The sequence below is a fragment of the Azolla caroliniana genome, unplaced genomic scaffold (genome assembly GCF_043228905.1).
Source record: "Azolla caroliniana isolate FFs.n. ecotype wild unplaced genomic scaffold, voAzoCaro1.0.p SCAF_20, whole genome shotgun sequence".
NCBI classification, from domain to species: domain Eukaryota; kingdom Viridiplantae; phylum Streptophyta; class Polypodiopsida; order Salviniales; family Salviniaceae; genus Azolla; species Azolla caroliniana.
This window is the reverse complement of record NW_028230455.1, coordinates 11,725,472-11,748,982: the sequence shown is the minus strand read 5'-3', so window position 1 is coordinate 11,748,982 and position 23,511 is coordinate 11,725,472. Positions and strand designations below refer to the sequence as shown.

Below are 23,511 nucleotides of genomic sequence, written 5' to 3'. Positions count from 1 at the left end.
CTTCTTCTCCTTCTTCTCCTTCTCCCCTGAAGAAGAAGAAGAAAGAACAGAGTAAGCAAACAGAGCAAGGCCACAGAGCAACGTAATGGAGAGGAGCACGGGTGTGAAGTAAAGGAGGAGGAGGAAGAGAAAGGAAGAAATCAAAGGGCGTTTCTTAAGGAGAAGAGGGAGAGTGGCAGTGAATAGGGTTGACGCCATAGCTAATTAAACTACCATGAAAGCTGAAGCAGAAAAACAGAACAGAGAGAGCTCAGAAGAAATAAGAAAAAAAAGGAAATGGAGGGGGTGGGGGGTGGGGATGGGGGTGAAAGAAAAACCAGAGTGAGATCAGAAATAGGGTTTTTTGAGGGAACAGAGAGAAATTTCAAAAAGATTAGATACCCTAACCCTAAAACCTCTAGATTCAATACAAAAGCTTCCACAATGCAAAACCCTAAAAAGGCAGAGAGAGACAGAGAAAATGACATAAATGCACACACACAGACATAATTTGCTTAAACCCTAGAAAAACCCCACCATTGACTGACCAGGAACCATAGTACGTACTACGTAATATGCTCGAATGCAAACATTCTTTTTTCAAACGAATGCGTATGTTATCAAAACATTCTTCCGTCTCTTTCTAAAATTTTGAATACAAAAGTATATGGTATTAATTTTTAAATTACACCATACTTCGAGGGTTTTTACCATACTCGAATGATTGAAACCTTCTTGAACGCGAATGCACGTATGGTTCATACTATGCTACGAACAACTTTCACTAGATTGAGACTTGGGGGGTGCGAGTGAACGAGACTAGGCCAATGAGCAAGGGATGGGACACAGATCAAGGTACAGGCGACCACCACCTGGGGCTCACGCTTGCAAGATTAGCGCACCAGATCGGGCTAGGGATTCATGCATTCGACCCTATGAAAACTGGCCATTCCAGTGACCAGATAGCTTCTCCATGCAATTGGAGTTTGATGGTTTTCTCGCTCTGTACATAATATATGGTTGTTTTATGACAATATGGAGGGTTCCAAGGTTGTTTGTTTCAAACCATCCCTTTGGAAGGAGTTGCATATACAAGATGATATGTTGATTTGGTCCCATAGCTCAAATTTGACCTCATCATGGACACTAGAATATATCTTCTATTCCTTGCCCTAAGTATCAGCCTAGAGGACAACATTAGCAATGAGTTGAGAGTTTCCAAGCCCAATTGGACCCACTGAACCACAGGTGAAATTGGTTGTTGGCACTCTTTGATTTGGGTAAACATAATGTAGACTACATGTTGGACGAGGTAAACTGCATGTAGCATGATGGTTGGATATTTTTAAAGACTCATGAAACCATTTGAATATATCGAGGACATGCAATATAATTTAAATAGGGTTGTATACATACCAAGAACTTTATGTAAGAATATGTAGGTTTTGTGTGTCATGGTATATAGATATCTCAATTCTTCAAGGTATAATAGCTGACCACAATGATCCAAACATGGATCATGAATCATTCAATCTTCTTAGGTCTAAGTTTGTTGGTTGTGAGTGAGCGAGTGAAATTGTAAAGGGGTGGTTATAGCTACCTCACATGCACCCAAACATGCCATGCACTCTAATGTGTCGGTTTTTGAATGTATGTATCAATCATCCAAAATCTTTGTGCATGAAAACATGTGTAGGATATCAAGACATTGTTAATCAACATTCACCATAATGAGATTGTGTAAGATGATCTTGATCTATTGGAACAAATCCACACTCTTTTAGATGAAGTTGAGCCTCATTGAAGCTAGTCCCCATAGCGTTGTGCAACGTATTCTTGCCATATCCTCCATTATGCTATATAATATCAACAACATCTGTACATGTCATGTATCTAGATACACTGTGGATTGGTTAAAAGACCATGAGTAAATGGAGACAAATATGTGTAACTTGAAAAATAATGCATGGAAATTTGGGATAAAAAGGTTATACAGTGATAAGAAGGATAAGATGATAAATTGTAATCTCGCGCTCAGAGTGTGTGAGAACCAAGACCATGGGAAAGAAAGTCGTCTAGATTATAGGAATTCAAATTTGTTCCTTTTATGACCCCCCACACATGCGGGTAGAACACGCATCCAAATTAGTGTAGGTTTCGGGAAATGGAATGTTCATGTTTTGTTTTTGAAATTAGATATTGTTCCCTCAATGTCTATGTTTCGGATTGCTCAAAGAAGACAATGGTATGTATAAACAAACACCTGCGGGGACGCACAATCAAACAAATTGCATGGATAGAGAAAGCTATATATTTTTGGGGTCAAGGAGAGCTTGTCTTGATTATTACCCCGCTATTTTTTATAATTACAATACAACCATCCTCCAAGGCATTGTTTTAATTTTAAAGCATCTTATATATAGAACAACTTCCATGGTTATACTAGGTTATCTCCTATATCTGCTTGTCTATTTGTTGTATGTATGATGTATCTATCTATCTAAGGCTATCTCCTATATCTCCTTGTCTATTTGTTCTATGTATGATGTATCTATTTATCTAAGGCCTAACAATCGGCAATGGTTCGGTTCAGTTTGAGAGGGTCCACACCGAACCGTTTAAAATTTTTGAAACCTGAACCGAACCAAGAAACCGTTAAACCCATTAAACCATAAAAACTATGGTTTCCTGGTTCGGTTTCGGTTTTCAACATAGGTCAAATTTATTATAAAACATATAATCAAAAACATATAAAGAAGAGGGCAACTTACAAAAAAAAGAAGGATTTGGCAGCAAACCCACAAACATATCAGTCATATCCACACATCTGTAGCTTATTCATATAAATCAGATCATATTTCTATAAAACAGCATTACAGGATCCAGTGTATATCATTGTACTGCAAACACCAAAAGAAGTGGCATGTACACAAAAAGAAGTGGCATGTACACAAAAACCAAAAGAAGTGGCATGTACACAAAAAGAGTTCATTCATGTACATAGATCCATAATTTTTATGTTGCGACAATTTGCTTATTTACTTTCATGATGGAAATAAAAAAACTTGCAAGATTCAAAAAGATTTTTAAGTACAAATCAGAAAATTGATATAAATTTGTGGTATTTGATTTAGCAAAGTTGCTTAATTAAGTACTTGGTGACCATCATATAACCATGAAGAAAGAAGGCAAGTAATTTGCAGTGATTTCATAAGAAGCAAATATACGCATTCCCAAAGATCCAACATTTAATCAATACCTACTTCCAATATGTGACGATAACAATAATAAACATCGTCCATGGATTCAGAGATAATATAACAAATAGTATCTAGAAATACATTCATCAGGCAAACAAAAAGCAAGGATGCAAGAGATTAGCAATATTAATTCACAGGAATGTAAAAGATTTAGGCATATACCCATCAACTCAACTATGAGATGAAAATGCATAATAAGAATTCACAGGAACATGTATGATAAACATCTAGCAATGTAAAATCATCAATAGAAAACCATGGATTCAGTGGAGTGGATTCAGTCTCCACACATACAAACATCTAGGAATATAATAGACGAGAAAACATAACAAATCAACAAAGAACGAAATTGGGAAAACCTTCATTCACAAGAATGCAAAGGATTTAGCAATACCCAATCTTGATATATAAGATGATGAAAATACAATTGGCAATGCATATGGAGCCATGCTGATGAAAATAAATATATAAAAGATCCATGGCTTTTAGCCACAAAATACAGTAGAGTATCTAACAAAGACTAATTATTGTTTTCAGTACCAAAAGCAAAGCCCTGATCTGAAAGTGTAGATAATTTTTTCTTTTCATCAAAATTGGACTAATTCAAGGCTGCTGCTTTTTGTTCTAAACATGTTTGATTTCACTTAAACAGATGTACTTCTTCTCTTATAACAGATCTACTACTACTCTCTTTCTCTTTGGCCAGATCTACTACTTTCTTTCTTTCAAGGCCAATCTGATTTTATTTCTGTTTCTTCTTTCTCTTTTTTCAATCTGCTCTAGGCAGATCGATAGCTATAGAGCTTTCCAACAACGTGAAGGACACTGACAAAACCGATAAAACACACGCTCATGACGAGGACGACAGTAGGGGTGATCTTGAGGCCAGGGGCATCGTCTGTGTAGAAACGAAGCATGTTGCTCCCTCCGCCATTGCCAAACCCACCGTTGCCATGGCCATTGCTGTTCCCACCTGCGTTTGCAGAAAGCCTTCTGCGTCGTGGCCCTCCAGGTGCTCCGCCGCCTGTAGACATCCCTGAGAAACCCTAAATTCTCTCTCACCAAACCCTAGTTCCCTCTTTCTCTTCAGACCCCAACAATCTCTTTCTCTTTGCAAACCCTAACACGCACACGCACTCTCTCTCGCTCTCGCTCTCTCTTTCTCTCTGAGCAAGACCTGGATCTGTCTCTCCCCACCCGGAAACAAACCCTAATTCTCTATCTCGCTGTTCAAACCCTAATTCTGTGCGTGCAGAGATTTCTTCACGAATCATACAACGTATAAATACATACACAAAACAGAAAGAAAGACTGGGACAAGATCCGACGTTATTTTTGGCTTTTTGCGTTTTGCGTTTTGCGTTTTTATTTTTCGCATTTTTTTTATCCGAAATTATAAATCTAGCCCTTCTCCTCTTCTTCTTCTTCTTCGTTTATCTTCTTCTTCTTCTTCTTCGTTTTCTTCTTCTTCGGAAAAACGAGAAAACTTGAAAAGGCTTCAATTTGGCTCGGGACCGTAAAAGCAGCCCTTCCGTTCCATTGCTTTTTTTGCTCGTCTCTTCTTCGTGGTCTCTTGTAACATCGAAGCATATATATATATATATATATACACACACACATATATATATAGCCGACACACGACAATACAATGCAAAAAAATACACCTTGCTCTTGCTCTACTACCCACAATACATACATACATAACAATCGACCATGGTACCACGAAACCACGGCTTAACAGCTTTACAGTATAAACAGTTCGGTTCGGTTTGGGAGTTTATTGGTTTTGTTCGGTTCAATTTGAGCCTTTATTGATTTAAACAGTTTGAAACCATGGTTCAAACGGTTTATAGACCATTTTTAAAAAATAATAATTAAAATGTGAAATTTTGAATTTTGACCTAACTTGAAAACCAAAACTGAACCACAAAAGTTAAAACCACTGTTTTAACGGTTTAATGGTTTAAAATTTAAACATTTGAATGTCTCTAAAACCATTTGGTTTGAGCTTGAATTTGTTGTAATAGTTCAATTTAAACAATTTCATGGTTCGGTTCAATTCAGTTTAAGTTCCTTTATTGATTCAATTTTTTAAGTTCCAAGTTGAATTGAATCGAACTGAACCGTTGCTGATTGTTATACATACAATTAGCTAGTTAGCCAACCAATCGTGGAGATCTTATGGGCCAAGGTCAATAATCCCTTCTCACATTTCGTTTTTGTAAGATTAGCTTGCATCGTGACAAACTCCTTTGATGGCCAAGGGGATGAGGATGCTCAAAGAGCTCAAATACAAAGCAAAACATAAAAAGTACCTACCAAAACCCAATTCCCTTTCATGCATGCATACTTCCTTCTAGAACTATGTAGGAGAGACTATCGGTCAAACAAGAACTTAGTTTCTAATACTCCAATTGTGTCGATTTCTAATATTCGACCACCAATGCAAAGGAGTGCACTTGCCCAACAACAAGTTATTGGAGAAGCAATAATGAGCTTATTGTTGAGACTCATTCAAAGGTGTATTCTTGTTTGGAACGCATATCACATATAAAGTCTAGAGCCCATACTATTGGTCTACAACTACACTATAACATTATACCCTATCAACATTTTGGCTACCAACAATGTTGGGCTTCATGTTTATTTTACCTATGTATAAAGACAAACATTAGGCTCTTTCCATAGTACAATTGACGAAGATAAACGCGTATTTATTGGTCCCATGAGTTTCTCATTTTCAAAGCCATTTACATTACACTCAAACAAGTACATGTTATTTTCCTCTTTTTCAATACCTTTGACCCCACTCTTTATACCACAACGAGGAGATTATGCTCATCACCAATAATGTGCAAGAAATGTCAAAGGTTTTCCTAGCAAATTAGAGAAGATCATTAGGGAAAACACCTTTACCCTTTGACAACGTGTTGCATAACAAGGTTTACCTATAAGCTTTTAGCTGGAGGCAAGGGTAAGCATATGCATGTGAAGAATTTGTCTTTAACGTGGTTTTTAAAAATAAAAAAGCCGAATTTGTCATGAAACGTATAGGTTTTGCATTCTCAGACATATTGATTGAAGATAATAACAAACTGCATACCACATATTGGTGTATATAATTGATACATTTAACTGAGAGTAGAGTCCATTGACCTTCACATTATAAACAGAGAAAGCCTCTAAATGCAAACTGACAAAGACACCTAAAATAGGAAGAATAATGAAGACATTTATTTACCTTAAGTCGCAAAAAAAAAAATTACGGCATTATCTGTGCCATTTATCCTCCCAAAAGAAACGTGATAGAAATGGTGTATAAGAATGATCTTTCCAATCATTTTCAAGTGAATTCCTTCATCTTTTACATTACAGAACGCTAACCGTAATCTTGCAATTAGGGTGGTTTAGATCTGTTGTAGTTGAAAACTTGGGAAGGAAGCATTGCCATTGCAGTCACTAATAATCAACTAATATGACAGTAATATAAAAACTCCAGTGATCACAAATCTCTTTAAAACCAAGTCCATCCGAGTCCATCGATTCTTCGTATTTCAAAAAGAAGAGACGAGTAAAGAAAAATGTCATGCAATTAGCAATGGAAATCAATTACTGTTCAAAACACTCGAAAGCAATTGGAATGCAGAAAAGCATTACAATCATAATCCATCTATCTACTCTAATCTTCTTCTACAACCTTAGTGCCGAGATTTCTTAATCCAGTGGAAGGCACATCAGCAATAGTAACATAGGAGTAAAGATCTTCCTTGGCATCTTCTTCGACATTGCGCTTCCGAGCAATTCGAACCCTAACCCTTCGAGGAACATTTCTCACTCCTCGGCTCCACAAGTGTTTGTTCAGCTTCACATCCACACGAACATCAGTAGTTCCCATTGCTTTCTGAGCAAACTTCTTGATCTCCTTTACAGCCTTTGGCGCCTTCTTCTTGAATGTACTGTGAACCATGGAGAAATGGCATCAGCAAAACTCTACTTTTAACAGCCCTTAATACAGCACTTTCTGAATGCATGATGAAATATATAAATGGCTTTTTATAAAAATATACAAACCCAAAAATCAACACTAAAACTTTGCAAAAATAACATGATAAAAAGGTCTAACAGCATTTTATGAATGTGATTTGAAGCATAGAGCAAGGATATCAGCTAAGCCCTATAAAAACCACTTATACAACACTTTCTTAACACATTGCTACACATAGATTGATTATACTATATCCATAACCGCTCAAAAAAATACTGACAAAACTTCTTGAATACATAGTGCAGAATTGATTCAGAATTCTTCGATACTATGCAGATACACTTATCTGTCAATACTTTTTAGATGTTATGTGAACCAGAGATTTATTCATAATCTAGAGAACTCCAGAAAGAACGAACAGAGCTTCTTCAATGCACTGTGAAGCATCACTTCATACTTAACTGTGGAGCTAAAAAGTCTAGATGACTTCGACGGACAATGCACTAGAAAGTTGCTGGAATTTATTGTGAACCAGCATGCACTGCTTACATCTTACATAGCTAAGCAACTCATAAGTTCTAGCAACACTAATAGAATCAAAATCTGAGGCATATATTGTTTCTTATAGCATTAGCGCTTGAAATGCACTAACAAAACTTATTCAATGGATTGAAAACTTCCTCTATGATAACTACAAAAATTATTAGCAAAATCCAACAGCAATATTTCAATATAGATTTGAGTATTGACATAAGCATTTCCTTGACACCATTAAAAACACACTCTAAGAAGGCAGATCTTTTTCGCTTTCATGGTTCAAGGACATCAGACATCGAATGAATTAAGCTTCGAAGAAGCTAGGAGCATTAATTCATTCACTTAAATCACTGAAAAAATAAGCTGTGTAAAATACTGATCAGTTCTGTATAACTATGGAACAAAGAAGGGTATGAAAAAAAGCAATACTTGTAGCGATAAGTATTCTTACAAACATTGATGTGATAAACTCATGTGACGTTGGAAGTCAAGACCGCAGGGACAAAAGCTATATTCATTATAGAGATAATGAACTCTAAAGGGACGAAACCAAACTAATTTAAACAAAAACGAGGTTTCATTGTAGAAACTACAAATCTAAAGAGGAGAAGAATTTGGAGTTTGAATGCAAAGAACCTTCATTACGAACCTAATTCTCCAAATAAGGGAATGAGAGAACCGAAGTGAATTCAGATAATGAGGATCCACATATCCGAACGAGAGAACAAGAAAACCGAATTAACATTCTGCTAGAAAGCAAATTTCCAAGGACTAATAGAAGTAGGCCTGGTTTCAAAACAAATGTTTCGTTTAGAAGGAAAATCCCAAAAGAGGAGAAGCTAAAACAATTTCAGATGAGGGATTCTGCTAGAAGCTGCATTGCCAAGGACGAAAAGAAGCAGTCGCTCTTGGATCAAAAAAAATTATTTTAGAAGCTACTCCTCCGACGAGGAAAAATCAGCAAGAGGCGTGAAATCCTAAACGAGGAGAAGAAGAAAAGCAATCATACACCAAAAAAAATGCTTCTTTAAGAATCTGAAGAATATGACGAAAAAGAAAAGCTGCAAATCAGTATCAGACAGTACGAATCTCCTGGTTGTACGGTGCAAGAAGAAGCAAGTCTACATACCACAATTCGAAGGTTTTGTTCCAAAATGAAGAAGAAACGGAAAGAAAATGCTTCTTATAAAAGTAAATTGATTTCAGAACAACAGAAGCTTTGGCTTACATGGACATCACGTAAATAAGAGAAGAAAGAAGCAAAACGTACTTTTCCAAATAATCAAATGTCTGTTAGAAGCTCTGTTTCTGATTAGGAGAAGAAAAAAGAAAACAAATACTCCATCACCACAAATAGAAGCTTCTTTAAGAAGATACCCGTACAGAGTTTCTGGGAAAAGGAAGTTTCCTGCTAGGAGAAGCTTCACGCATAACCAGAGAGACGAATGAATAACCGACGCATTCAGCAGGAAACGCTTCAGATGAGATGACGGCATCAAAGCAGGAGAAGAAGGAGAAGAAGGAGAAAGGAAGGAGAAGCGTACCAGCTATGGAGGCGTTTGTGAAGATTGATGGTGTATTCACGGGTGACGATCTCATCCTTGCGGCTCTTACCTTTCTCCACCATGGCGGTTGCTGTGAGGCCTTCTGATCTGCAGGAGAATCAGAAGAATCCGAAGGAGAAAGGAGAAAGGAGAAAGGAGCAGGAGGAGAAGATAGAAACCCTAATTCTCTCCTCTTCGAGGTTCTCCGTTTCACATTAGGGCGCCCATCAGACACAGCCACCCGTGTGGTAGTTAGTGGTCATGGTCATAGTCTCGCTCGGACTCAAGCTCAAGCTCAGGCCGCAGGGCTCAGGCTCCAACCCAACCACCCATGTGGTAGTGGTCATGGTCATGGTCATGGTCTCGATTGAGCTCAGGCTCAGGCTCAGGCTCAGGCTGAAGCTTAGGATCAGGATCAGGTTCGAGCTCTGGCTCTGGCTCTGGCTCTGGCTCCAGCTCAAGTAACAATGGGCACGGTTTCGGCTCAAACCGAACTGAACCGTTAAGCCATGGCTTAACGGTTTATTGGTTCAAAGATCGATAAACCGTTTGGTTTGGTTTCAAATATTATGATCCGGTTTGGTTTCGGTTCGGTTCGGTTTTGAATTTCATGGTTTAGCGGCTTATCGGGTTCGGTTCGGTTCGGTTTGGTTTTGAATTTCACGATTTAGCAGTTTCGGCTTATGTGGTTTGGTTTAAAGGTTTAGGGTTTAAACGGTTCAAATTAAATGGCTTCATAAAATTAAAACAGTTTGGTTTGGTTTTTAATATAAATAAATGGTTTGGTTTGGTTTCAAGGCCAGGAAACCGAACCGAACCGTGCCCATTGTTAGGCTCAAGCTCAAGCTCAAGATCAAGTTCCAACTCTGGCTCAAGATCAGGTTTAAGCTCGAGCTTTAGCTCCAACTCCAACTCCAACTCCAACTCTAGCTATGGATCAAACTTAGGCTCATGTGTGTCAATGTACTCATTAAACTTTGTATATTATTTGTTATCTCGCATGTTACAACACATCTCAACTAATTTGGAGTTGGCCTACTCTTTTCTTTTTTTCGTATCTTACTTGCATGCGTGTCTTCGAGTTGAGTTGCATCAATTGCAAATAGACTTGCTTGAGAGTGGGGAAGCGAATGGGCATCGAATATAATATTGTTGTCGACGAAAGACTACAAAGTTACAAAACATCGGCATTTCATACATTGTCGGCATGTTCTCGTTCTCCAACTCGCGATGAGATGAAAAGACTAAGAGAAGTGCATGCGTTACTAAATGGAGGGAGATTGGTTGTTTACAAGTAAAGTGTCTACACAAAATACCATTGTTTGTATGTATATCTACACATTTGCTTTCCTAGGACATGCTCATCGATGAAGTGCATGAACCAACAAAAACCATAGATCGGGCTTCCAAACATTTTTCATAGCAATTGTGTGAACATGAGATCTTAAAAGAGGCAACAAGACAAACAATATTTTTGCATTCCATATCATGTACAATTGTGTTAACAAAAAGCTTCGAGTGTCACATTTTAGACTCGAACCTCTAACCTATCACACACCCAATACATAAAGGTGTATTAGATAAACCATATGGAAACTCTTTTGTTAATACTTTATTATATAGTATAGCATATAGTACATTAAAAAATATTCTAGTGTTTAGTATATTCTAGATATATTCGAAAGGTATTCAATCTCGGAACTTGTATAAATATGTGTGCTCACCTAGGTTGCCAATGGCCATCATCAACACCGGTTACGGAGTTTTTCAATTCATCAACTCATCCATTCGATTTTCTTCTAGTCTCTTGTGCATATTATCTATTCATGACAATTTATTCACCTTCCCATTCTCATCTCTCTCATTAGTCATAGCCATGTGCAACCCAGCTAGTGACTTAAGCCAAATAATGGTAGCCTTACAACAACTCCAGCTTGAAAATGAAGCTCTTCGGGATTCTTTACAAGAACCTTAAGTCGGGGTATTGTAGTGGTGAGTATTTCCACACGTCATGTGGGTGACCCGGGGTTCACCTCGGCTTGAAGTTCTCATAAAGAATTCTAAAGAGCTTCATTTTCAAGCTAGAGTGGTTGTAAGATTGCCATTATTTGGCTTAAGTCACTAGTTGGATGGGCATGGCTACGACTAATGAGAGGGAGAAATACGAGAATGGGAAGGTGAACAAATTGTCATGAATAGATAATATGCACGCAAGACTAGAAGAAATCGAATGGATGAATTTATGAATTGAAAGATTCTGCAACCAGTGTTGTTCACCTTGATTGCAATCTAGGTGAACACACATATTTATATGTACAAGTTCCGAGATTGAATATCTTTAGAATATACCCGAGAAATATCTCTAGAATATACTAAAGACTATAATATTTTGGAACGTACTATATGCTAGCCTATACAATATTAAACCATATGCAAGTTCACATATAACTCAAGAGTTTCCATATGGTTTATCTAACACAACACCATGTGATGGGTGTGTGACGGGTCAGAGGTTCGAGTTTAGAATGTGACATTAAGAGCCAATAGATGAATGAGGTAACAAGACAAACCAATATTTGTGCCTTTCCAAAATTGTACAACCCTTGTCACGAAAACCATTAGGATCACCAATATCAATCTCGAAGCATAATAGGGAGCTTCTTGTTGGGATAAAAGTTCCACTCTACCCATATTGTATCTCTAGTGTGAACACTCAGTTAACCTAACTACATAAGTGGGTAACTGACTCTTTGTAACGTGGGTTTGACGAGAAACGTAAGATTAGGCTCTTGAGCAAAACTGTGAAACAGTCGACCTCTCTTTCTCTCTCTATGTGTATATCTTCTTGACAAGAATAGTGAATTAGACCTTCATCCAACACTTGTTAGCTTGATAACTCCATACAAAAGATGCTCGTACGCTTTTGAGTCAATCAGATCATCTCATCTCACAACAACTAACAAAGACACTCACAATGCCAACACTTTTGAATTGAACCGTCTCAACATCATCAAATTACTCCTAGGCCTAGATTGCTATATGTATATGAGGTTTAGCCCAAACAAAAATTTGGCAGATCTAGTTGGGTACAACAAGCTTTTGAACAAAGTTAGTTTAGCTGCAACAAAGCAACATGCAAACAATTGAGTAGACTTATGGGGGGCAAGGGTGTAAGTAGGCAAGAACAAGGAAACATGTTCAAAAGTCCATGGAATTGATGGGGTGGGTCTAACGAACTAAGGAAAGATAATACTCGAGAGCCCTTGTGTCCAAAATTTCGACAATGTTACTGAACCAATCGTGGCCTTCTCTGAGAATAGCGAGAGCCCATCCATCCATGCATCCATGCATCCATCCATCCATCCATCCATTCATTCATTCATTCACTTGGGGCAATTTCGACAATGTTACGGATCCAATCATGGCCTTTTTTGAGAATAGCAAGAGCCCATCCATCCATCCATTGATCCATTCATTCATCCATCCATTGATCCATTCATTCTCAGGTATCACGACGACACCATGTGTTCAAGACCCAATTGGACCCGATTGTTATAGTGAGAGAGAGAGAGAGAGAGAGACTAGTGAGGGAGGATAGAGTGCTTTAGAAATGAGCTCCTTGTTTTATGTATGTTAATGTATGTATGTATATCCCCAGTCTTATTGGTTTTTTGTGACCATGGTATAAAACCTTTGCCTATGGCTATGGCGATGGCTACCACATCATTGTGCCCTTCTACTACCACTACTACTTCTTCTTCATTTTTCTCACAGTTTTCATCCAACCTGAGAGAAGAATTTAGTATAGATGAGCTTAGTAGGAGGAGGAATGCAAATAGAGTTGTGGGTAAAGCAATCAGAAGTGCGATCATACATAAAGATGAAGGAGAATTGAGAACCTCTTTTGATGCTGATGCTTTGGATGTCCCTGTTCACACAGTTACTGTCCATGACAGAACAACAGGGTCTGTGCACAAGGTTCAAGTTCCCGAGGTGATGATTTTTTATTGATTTCAAAGCTTTTTTTCCATATATTTTGAACTTTTTTTTTTTCCTCTCTTGCGAAGTTTTTAATTAATCAATTAATTTAGGTTTATGCTGTTTTTATGTTGAAGATTAGGTTTTTTTAGAGATGAATTTTCTTATTGTAAGTTGCTTATTAGGGGAGGATTGGGGTTTTTAGAGATGTTTCTATGTATAGAAGTTTACTGATTTTATTCAGGCATGTTTTTTTGGTAGCATTAGGTGTTTTTTTGTGAGATACTTCTAGAAGTGGTTTGTTGATGCTTGAGAGGATGAGGGCTGTCTCAGAGATGCCCGATACTCTATTTATGGAAGTTGTGTTTTGATGCTTGTTTTGAGAGGATTAGGGTTTTTCAGAGATGCTGAAGTCTGTTTTTTCTGTAGGGTAGTATCTCTTAAGCATGTTTATATTAGACTTCTTGGTTGGATGATTACGTTATTCAGATTCCTAAATTTGTTTTCAGAAGTTTTGAGGTGCTTATTTGATGGGATGATTATGTTATTCAGATTCGTAAATTAGGGTCTCAGAGAGAATTCCAGCTGTTTTAAGAGGATACCATTATCTCAAAGATGCTCTAGTCTAGTCTTGAGATTAGTTACATGGGGCGCTTTGATTGCTAAAGAAATTTCAGCCAAGGAATCATTCCTCAACTTTTGTTCCTGATTACTCACACAAACCATAATCTTAGTCATGTAATTTACTAGGCTAGTCGTAATTAAGCAATAGCAAATTGAAGGATTAGAGATTAACACTCTTGTCTCCATCCCACCATATTCACTGAGCAGAGAGCATGCTAGAATCTTAGGTATGACGCTCATTCCATTCTATACCCGGGGGTGTCTAATGTGTACCTTGGGCAGTGATGAAAGTTGGAACAAAAATTGTACACTTGAGGGTTATAAATCCATAAACTCAAGGCCTTCTATCCAGACTCATGGACAAATCCATCCATGTTGCAAATGGACCTATATCCTATGCCTTTTTATTATAGGCAATCGATTCTACATATTTTTTCCAATGACCACAAACTTGATTGTATCTCATGGTCTATGGATTATATTACATTTTTATCATATAGATGGTTTCAAAAACTTCTTTGCAATGGTTATGGTACTAAATTTCTTGTATGTCGGAAATCAATATTACAGCTCATGGGTCATGCGAATATCGAGTATATCATATGGATAACATACATGCATTATTTCTGATATTATACTGTTTAATGTGTCCAGTGAATTGCTAGATTATTTGATTATTTCAAGGTCTTCTTGAGATGGTCTCCTTAAGTAAATGTCTCCTGATTATAATTTATTTATTTACTTTAATTTCATTGGTGTATGCAGGATCAGTACATATTGCACACAGCTGAATACCAAGATATAAACCTGCCATTTTCCTGTAGGCATGGTAAATAGCATGGTTTTCATTGCATTAAATAAATTGAGAAAACGTTCTTTAATGATGTGAGAATCTTACCTCTAGGTACAAAGTCTAGTATATCTGCTACGTGGCTAGCAGAATAAACAATAAGGAACCTCATGCACTTAGTAAATATAAATGTTTGGACAAATTTATGGATTGAGAAGCCCTAAATGTTTTTGGCTTATAAATCCTTGATATTGAGGCAAATCTTTCAGAAACTTTGGTAAATAGAATACGACAACTTTTTCGAAGTAGATCTTTCGTGATAAATAACCCCTCTGTTTTGAGTTTGATTGCTAGGTTGCTGTACTGCATGCGCTGTTCGTGTGAAATCAGGAGAGATTTACCAGCCCCGAGCCCTTGGAATTTCTCCTGAGCTGAAAGAACAGGTTTGCAATGCGCCATTTTGAAGGTGGTGTAAAATAATGCACAATCAAATAAATTGCATGCTATAACTTTTTATGTCATATAAATTAATTAAAGATATATTATGATATACTTAATGATGTTCTTCGTTGTAAGGCAGATCAATATGTAGGAAAAGGTTCAGTTACTATCATGAATCAAGATGTAGAAAAGGGCCCATTTACTGCCATGGATTGAGATTTAAAGTGTTGTCCCTAGATGTGGAGTTAAGCACAAAATAAAATCATAATAAACAAGCTATGTTGTGATACGGCACAATGTTTAAAGCATTGGCTTTATACATCATATAAGAAACTTTCGAAATATGAGCAGTTATAGATTCACTTCTTTCTTTACTCAGATGCCAGAATTCAAGGATATAAACACAATGCTGTAGTCATAAAGCGTATTCTTTGCAAACTTAAGGTCATCAGTGCAAGTCTGTGAGCAATGTTGTCTTTATTATGAAAATTCTTGTTAAATTTAGTTTTGAGATCATGGTCACTGACAATTGACTACTAAAACAATGATTCTACAACATTGAAATTGACACATTATCCAGACTACAAAGAGTGGAAATGATATCTCTTTTATGAAAGAATGGGATGCATGCAAAAGAGGAGTTATCCCTTTTGTAGAGTGGGATCTGGATCTACTTTACAAGCCATAGTCATACAAAGCTTGTCCAGCCAAGAAATTCTCTCTAACCTTAATTTGACTTCATAATCTTGGTTACATGTATGTGTCAAGAGTTTCTTTCATTGGTATACCACTTCAGGTTTTCTTAGGGAATTTTATTATGTTTCTAAAATTCTGGATGGGACTGCCCATCCACAATATTTCAGGATAATGTGAAATGCATGTACAAGAGATTGAACCTCCGGCATGCAAATGTACCTTTTGAGGGAGGATAAGCACTTCCATACATTGTATCCGAAATCCTCATTTGGATCGCCAAAGTGGTTATCATTTTTGGCAGCCTTGCTTGTAGGCACTTGGTAAATGTTTGGGTTGAGATCTCAAAGAGATGTGTTTGATATCGGTGCTGAAGAAGGTCTTATGTATGAGCATCCTCTAGAGTCAAATGTATTTAAGCAAAGCTTATTTGAATGCGAGCTATAGCTCACTTGATTTGAGCTGATATGATTTTTGAATAGATTTCATTCATTTACGGCTGAATAGCATGTATACTTGATACATACATCCATTATTCTGCTCAATATGTAGGCTGTGTGAGTTTCTTTGGTTAAGAACTAGAGCCTAATTCGCGGTTGTGTGAGCTCATTTTTTATGAGAACTAGAGCTCATCAAGAGGAAGGGCCGAAGAATATCTTGATTTGAGTCAATAGACCGATGGTTCGGCATCATCTTCATTTATGTATTTTTGAATTTGGTCAATAACCTTGGGTATGAAGTTTTGAATTATCTAAGCATCACAATTTGTTGGGTTTAAGAACAAAAAGTTATTTATGTATTTTCAGGGATATGCTCTTCTTTGTGTTGGATATCCACTCTCAGACCTCGAGGTGGAGACTCAAGATGAAGATGAGGTCATCCAATTACATTTGTTTTGTTTACTTGGTCATCCAATTTTTGTGTTCGGCTGTAAGTAGATCACCTATATATTGCGCTGATAGTTTACTATCTTTTTCCAGGTATATTGGTTACAGTTTGGGCAATATTTTGCTGGGGGCCCAGTGGTGAGTGCTATATGTTTTAGATAACTGTTTAAAAGTACCTTTGGGATGTTTTGAATTTAAATAGAGTGTATCTTTACCATCAGGAACGAGATGATTATGCATTGGAGCTGGCTGTTGCAGATGAATAGAGAGACAATAGCCCTTAAAAGAGTGCATCATGCCCATGGCCTCTTTGTCATACAGTCCATGTATAAAAGGTTTCAGGGCAAACTGTTCTGAATTTTTTCCTGGAGCACCCTATTTCAATTTTATCTATATCATATTTGGGTTCATAAAAGTGTGATTTCAAGGGTAAATGTTGGTAAAAAGAAAGAGTTCTAGAACACATTTCTGTGGAAGTATGGATTCATAGTTGCATTTGGCTAGTTACATACTTTTATTATTTACATTATCATTTAGTTAATTCTTTTTGTTATTACACTTATCTCACATTGACCCATTTATGTGCACGTAAAAACATGATCAATTGCAAGGATTGGAGCCTTTTCTGGCTTGAAGATTATCAAAACACCATGAGTGCTAGTGATAGAATGACCAAACATTCACCAAGAATGGTAGCCTTATTCAAAAAGCTCCTGGTTAGCAATGCGTTTTATTCTCGTTAATAACTCATGTTATCTCATGATTTTTGTATTTTTGTTTGCTTGAAAGAGGGAATAAAAGGAGAATGAGGATAGGAATAAGCATAAGATGAAATTAAGAGACGTAGGGTTATAACTTCGAAGACCTCCAAAATATATGCATTTAGAGAGAATTATGTACAAGGTATTTCTCATTCAATTCAGCAAAGAGAAGAACCAAAGATATATTAACATCTTTTTAAGAGGTCAAAATGGCTTATAAGACCAAACAAGAGATTACATTTGTTGTCATGTCTTTATGAAATGCCAAACCAAAATAAATAAATGTAAATGAAATTGATTAAAGAATCTTGTTATCTATGCATGCAAGATTCTCAAATAGAATATATTGTAATTTTTGTCTTCAAAAGATCTCTAGCATAGGTTGATCTAGAATGGAGAGGCCTCTAAAGCGAGGGGAGCACCTACAATGGTGGGAGAAAATGGTCTTTATCCTCCAATGCAAGAGCAATGAGATTGTGATCCACAAAGTTGAGGTCCACATGTTGGACAAATTGCTATTGCCCAATCTATTGTAACTCCATTGCAATGTCTTGGTCAATAATCCATTCGTGTAGCCTTTGATTGACTTGTGGCATGAGTAGTTAAGTTTCATTCATGGTTAAGGTTGGGATGGTTCCATGGTCCAATGAAACAAAATGGCACCCTTCGCTTACACATTTTCTCAAAAACAATTGAGTAAATGCTTCATGAGAGGATTATTCCCTGGCTTGGATCTCAAATCATAATATCGTGCTTCACAATTTCCATTTGCATAATGTATCAATGTGAAGTTGGGCATGATACAGTGGTTACTGCATAAATATGCTCCTTCGATCAGAACACAAAGGGTCATCATCATTTGATAACTTCCTCACTTGGATCTTTGGTACCATTTGTATAAATGATATAAAGACACTTCACAAGTATTCCTCTTCTTGTGCTTTTTTCACATCTATGAATATTTGCTGGATATATATATACGTTTTCAAAATGTTTGATGTCCCCACATACTTGAATCAAGCCGATGCACTATTTTCTTGCTTTTCTGGTTAGCATATTTCAGTCTCATGGCTTCAGCTTTCTCTGCATCCTCTTGCATGCCAGCGAGAGTGAAAAGATCAACTAGAACAACATAGGCTGCAGCACAACTACTATCCAACTGCATGGCCTGATCAAAAGCCAATTTCCCAAGCTCCACATTTCCCCATTTCCTACAAGCACCCAATAACGCAAGCCAAACCACGGGGTCATCAGAAGATGGCATTGCTTTAATCACTGACAATGCTTTCTCAAAGAGACCAGCAGATCCAAAAGCCATGATCATGCAAGTATGGTGTTCTATATTTGGAGTAATGCCATATTTACTTACCATATCTTTAAAAATCAATCGGATCTCATTCAATAGCGCCGAATGACAACATGCTTTGAGAACACATAGCAATGTTACTTCATTTGGAGAAAGACCCTCACTTTGCAGGTGTTTAAAACACCTCAATGCTTCATTACCTTGTTTTTTTTCAGCATATCCTGAAATTAGTGCATTCCAAGAGACGATATCACGGACAGGAAGTTCCCAAAGGACTCCTTGGGCTTTTGTAAGCAAACCGCATTTCGCATACATGTCCACCAAAGCATTGCCAAGAACCGTATCCTTCTCCAATAAGCCCCTATCCACAATCTCATCATGAATTTTTTTCCCTTTGTCTATAGCTCCTATGATGCCACATGCTTGCAATATGCATATAAAGCTGACTGCATCAGGGCTAAAACCCTCCTTCCGCATATGTTCGAAAAGGTTCATTGCTTTGTGATATTGCCCTTGTTGGGCATACCCTGCAATTAGTGAATTCCACGATATTATGTCACGAGAAGGAAGCTCTTTGAAAACCTCTTGTGCTTTTGCAAGAGCACCACATTTGCAATACATATCCACCAAAGCATTTCCAAGCATCACATTCTTCTCCAAAAATCCTTTGCTCACAATTTCATCATGGACTTGTTTGCCCTTGTCTAAAGAATGTGCGCTGCCACAAGCCTTGAGGATGCAAACAAAAGTCACTTCATCGGGAGAGAGACCTTGGCTTTGCATATGTTCAAAACATTCTAGTGCCTCATTAACTTGCCCTTGTTGACCATACCCTGCAAGGAGAGCAGACCAAGAGACTATGTCCTTCACAGGAAGCTCTTCTAGAACTTGTTGAGCTTTTGCGAGGATCCCACATTTGGCATACATATCCACCAGAGCGGTGCCAAGCAGAACATTGTTTGGCAACAATCCCCTACTAATGATTTCATCATGAATTTGTTTGCCCTTGTTTACAGCCCCTGTATTTCCACATGCCTTCAAGATGGAAATCAATGTAACCACATTGGGCGAGAGACCTTCGTTTTGCATTTTTTCGAAACACTTAAGAGCTTCTTGGCCTTGCCCTTGTTCTGCATACCCTGCAATAATTGCAGACCAAGTAACTACATCACGATCAGGAAGCTTTTCAAGCACTGCTTGAGCTTTTACAAGCACACCACATTTAGCATACATATCCACCAAAGCATTACCGAGAACACTATTCTTTTCCAGCAATCCACGACTTACAATTTCTTCATGAATTTGTTTGCCCTTGTCTATAGCTCTCGTTTTGGCACATGCATTCAAAATACAAATAAATGTGACTGGATCAGGTGAGATGCCCTCACTTTGCATCTGTTCAAAACAGTTCAACGCATAATGATCTTGCCCCTCTAGAGCATACCCTGCAACTAATGAGTTCCAAGATATTGCATTTCGAAAGGGGAGATCTTCAAGCACTTGATGTGCTTTTGTTAGAGCACCACATTTAGCATACATATCGATCACAGCATTCCCAATTGCTATATCTTTTCCCAACAAACCTTTGGCCACAATCTCATCATGGAAAAGTTTTCCTTTATCCACATCTCTTGAGACACCACATGCCTTCAAGACTGAGAGAAAAGTGACCAAATCGGAAGAGAAGCCCTCACTTTGCATCCATTCGAAACAAATTAATGCTTCATGGCCTTGCCCTTCTTGAGCGTACCCTGCAATTAATGCATTCCAAGTTACCACATCTCGGACAGGAAGCTCTATAAGAACTTTCTTTGCTTTTTCAAGCTCACCACATTTTATATACATATCTACTAAAGCAGTACCGAGCACAACATCCTTTTCTAGTAAGCCCATATTGATGATCTCTTCATGGATTTGCTTTCCCATTTGTACATTTTTAGTCTTGCCGCATGCCTTTAAGATGCATGTGAAAGTGACGACGTCGGGTGAGATGCCCTCATTTTGCATTTGCTCAAAGCAATCTATAGCTTCTCGAGATTGTCTATGTTGGCAATATCCTGAAATCAAAGAATTCCAAGAAACTACACATCTGAATGAAAGCTCTTCAAGAACTTGTCTTGCTTCTTGAAGGTTTCCACATTTGGCATACATGTTGATCAAAGCACTCCCTAGGTAAGAGCTCCCTTTATCAAGTAAACCCATTTTTAGAATATGGGCATGTAATTTAGCACCTTTACATAGATCTTTCTTCTTTGTACAACTCATAAGCAAGGAAACGTAAGTAGAATCAAAACCTTCCTTAGGATTTTCATACCTAATCTCTTCTTCTTTTTCTTCTTTTTCGTACCTAGTTTTAAGCAACCCATATTAGAGATCCTTCTTCTTTGTACGAGCCATAATAAGTAAAATTGAAATGTTCCCTTATCATTTCCATCGATTTTCTCTTCCTATCCCTCTTCTTATTCTTCTTCCACGTACCTGGTTTTTAGCTCTCTATGGGTTTCCATCTCTGCTCTTCTGATGAGCTCCTCAGAAACCCAACAAGGATTAAACAACCCATCAATCCATAGAGACTGAGAAGAAGAGATTTTGTGCCTGAAATCAGGGGAGACTGCGCTACACTGCATCAAGAATAAACAAATAAATGGATAAATAAAAATTTTAAAAACACAAAAAACAAAAATTAAAAAACGAAAGAGAAATCAAACTAAAAATAATAGACCAGAAGAAGAAGAAGAAGAATGTCGTCTACTTTCTGTTCCTCACCTTTGTACTTCTGTTGTCATGCCACAAAAGGGGGTCCCTGAAGTATTGTTTCCACAAATCCTCAATCCTTCCATTGTGAACCTTCTGAGTAGCCATAGCCAATCTTACTCTACGCATGCAAATGCCTCCTCCATCGAAAAACAAAAAGACCCATGTCAGAGGAGAAGCGTTTTACAAAACCCCCAAAACTACCCCTGTATTTTCATTATTTTCACCCAATGCCCTTGGTCCTTCACCTCCCTCCATGTGCACATTCATGCATGACATGCATGCATAAGACACATTCTGACTTGGAATCATACCTGCGGATTAAAGATTGGGGTGAAAGAAAGCCCACTGAGGAGGCGTACTATTCAATTCATTTTATCAAAAATGTGATAGTCATCGAAGTCTCTAATGAATGTGATCGATTTTCAGCGATGGCAACAAGGTATATGTACGAAGGAGGATAAAAACCAACAATTCAAGATGGATGGAGGCCCAAAACAATATGGAGGGGGAAAAGGCTTTAGAAAGTGCTGACATCGCGAGCCAATAGACGTTGTTGATGTTGTAACATATGTGACTCCAACATATAAGGGCTTAGATAAGGCTAATCGACACAAAATGTTTTGTTGTAATGCATACATTATCGCCATTGTGAAATCAAGTGAAGTTGACACCCTCTCAAAGTTCAAATGTGTTCAAGATACGATGGGGATCAAATGTCGAGTATGCATAGTTTCTGAGTCATGTTGGGAAAACCCACGATGGTTTCATAAGAAAGTGGATCTAGATGCACATTTATTGAATGAACATGGCATTAGGACCATGCTTCCAAGAGGGTTGAAGATAGTGGAAGAGGATGAAGTGTTGGAAGGTAGTTTGAAATACTTTAGCCACTACAAACGAGAGAGATCAATCAAGCGCGTTTTGAATGTTGATCTCAAATATAATAGAGTTCGCCAATCCCACTTGAGAACAATCAAGATAAAAGCACTTGATGAATACAATGCAATCCCTAAAGAACTCCAAACCTTCACGGAGTCAACTTTTTGAACAAAACCTTACATGCCACGAGATCAACAAATACAATTCCACAAAAGAGAAGCGAATGGAGAAGATTAAGGCCAATTTGCAAAAGGTTACGATTCTTATGTAAGTATTGTATTTTGGGTTGACCTGTTTTTAATAATTCTCATCAAACTAATAATATGTTTCCAATTTGAGCAATTGTAGTGTAGGGATGAGAAGGTGTAAATGGGCAAAGAAGATGGAAAAATCTCAGTTGCCAATGGGCATAAGACACATTCTAACTTGTAAACATACCAGCTGATTAGAGCCAAAATCCCAATGAGATGGCCAAAGGTGGACCCGACCTTATGTGTATGGATTACATATGAGTTAGAGGAGGACTTTGAAGATGTGGCCTACATTTAGATTGTGTATGGGAAAGTCATGAATGTCTTTCCTCTTTTCATGTATAGGAATTTGATGACTTTCCCATATGCAATCTGAACATAGTCCACATCCTGAAAATCCTCCTTTGACTTAGATGGAATACCTACACATAAACATAACATCGGGTCCACCTTTGGCCATCTCATTCGGATTTTGGCTCTAATTAATGAGTATGATTCCAAGTCAAAATGTATCTTATGCTCACTAGCAGTTGAGATGTTCCCATCTACTTTGTCCATTTGCACCTTCTCAACCCCACACTACAATTGCTCTAATTGGAAACATATTATTAGTTTGATGAGAATTATTAAAAATCGCTCGGCCCAATATACAATACTCATGTGAGAATTGTAACCATTTGCAATATTGGCCTTAATCTTCTCCACCCGCTTCTCTTTTGTAGAATCGTATTCATGTAAGGTTTTCTGCAAATTCAGACTCTATGCAGGTTCGGGGTTCTTTAGGGATTGCATTATATTCCTCAAGTGCTTTTATCTTGATTGTTCTCGAGTGGGATTAG

General features: G+C 37.6%; 4 protein-coding genes across 4 annotated transcripts; 1 reads left to right on the top strand and 3 right to left on the bottom strand.

The window, feature by feature from the left end:
• Positions 1 to 6,811: 6,811 nt before the first annotated feature.
• LOC147851035 (large ribosomal subunit protein eL31-like) lies at positions 6,812 to 9,467 on the bottom strand. Its single transcript, XM_087335832.1, has 2 exons — positions 9,306 to 9,467; positions 6,812 to 7,195 (listed from the first exon to the last, which is right to left on the bottom strand). Exons 1-2 carry the CDS (start codon positions 9,386 to 9,388, stop codon positions 6,919 to 6,921), a joined length of 360 nt encoding a protein of 119 aa, XP_087191958.1. The 5' UTR covers positions 9,389 to 9,467; the 3' UTR covers positions 6,812 to 6,918.
• Positions 9,468 to 12,954: 3,487 nt separating this feature from the next.
• On the top strand, positions 12,955 to 17,247 carry FDC2 (2Fe-2S ferredoxin-like superfamily protein). The gene is made up of 6 exons (XM_087335930.1): positions 12,955 to 13,298; positions 14,673 to 14,736; positions 15,052 to 15,140; positions 16,638 to 16,706; positions 16,812 to 16,856; positions 16,940 to 17,247. Exons 1-6 carry the CDS (start codon positions 13,005 to 13,007, stop codon positions 16,982 to 16,984), a joined length of 606 nt encoding a protein of 201 aa, XP_087192056.1. The 5' UTR covers positions 12,955 to 13,004; the 3' UTR covers positions 16,985 to 17,247.
• A 760-nt stretch (positions 17,248 to 18,007) lies between these two features.
• LOC147851033 (pentatricopeptide repeat-containing protein At3g09040, mitochondrial-like) lies at positions 18,008 to 21,052 on the bottom strand. Its single transcript, XM_087335676.1, has one exon. The coding sequence runs from the start codon at positions 21,048 to 21,050 to the stop codon at positions 18,465 to 18,467; it is 2,586 nt and encodes an 861-aa protein (XP_087191802.1). The 5' UTR covers positions 21,051 to 21,052; the 3' UTR covers positions 18,008 to 18,464.
• Positions 21,053 to 21,241: 189 nt separating this feature from the next.
• Positions 21,242 to 21,753, bottom strand: LOC147851032 (protein OSB2, chloroplastic-like). Its single transcript, XM_087335677.1, has 2 exons — positions 21,552 to 21,753; positions 21,242 to 21,406 (listed from the first exon to the last, which is right to left on the bottom strand). The coding sequence occupies exons 1-2, from the start codon at positions 21,666 to 21,668 to the stop codon at positions 21,245 to 21,247; spliced, it is 279 nt and encodes a 92-aa protein (XP_087191803.1). The 5' UTR covers positions 21,669 to 21,753; the 3' UTR covers positions 21,242 to 21,244.
• Between the last annotated feature and the right edge of the window lie 1,758 nt (positions 21,754 to 23,511).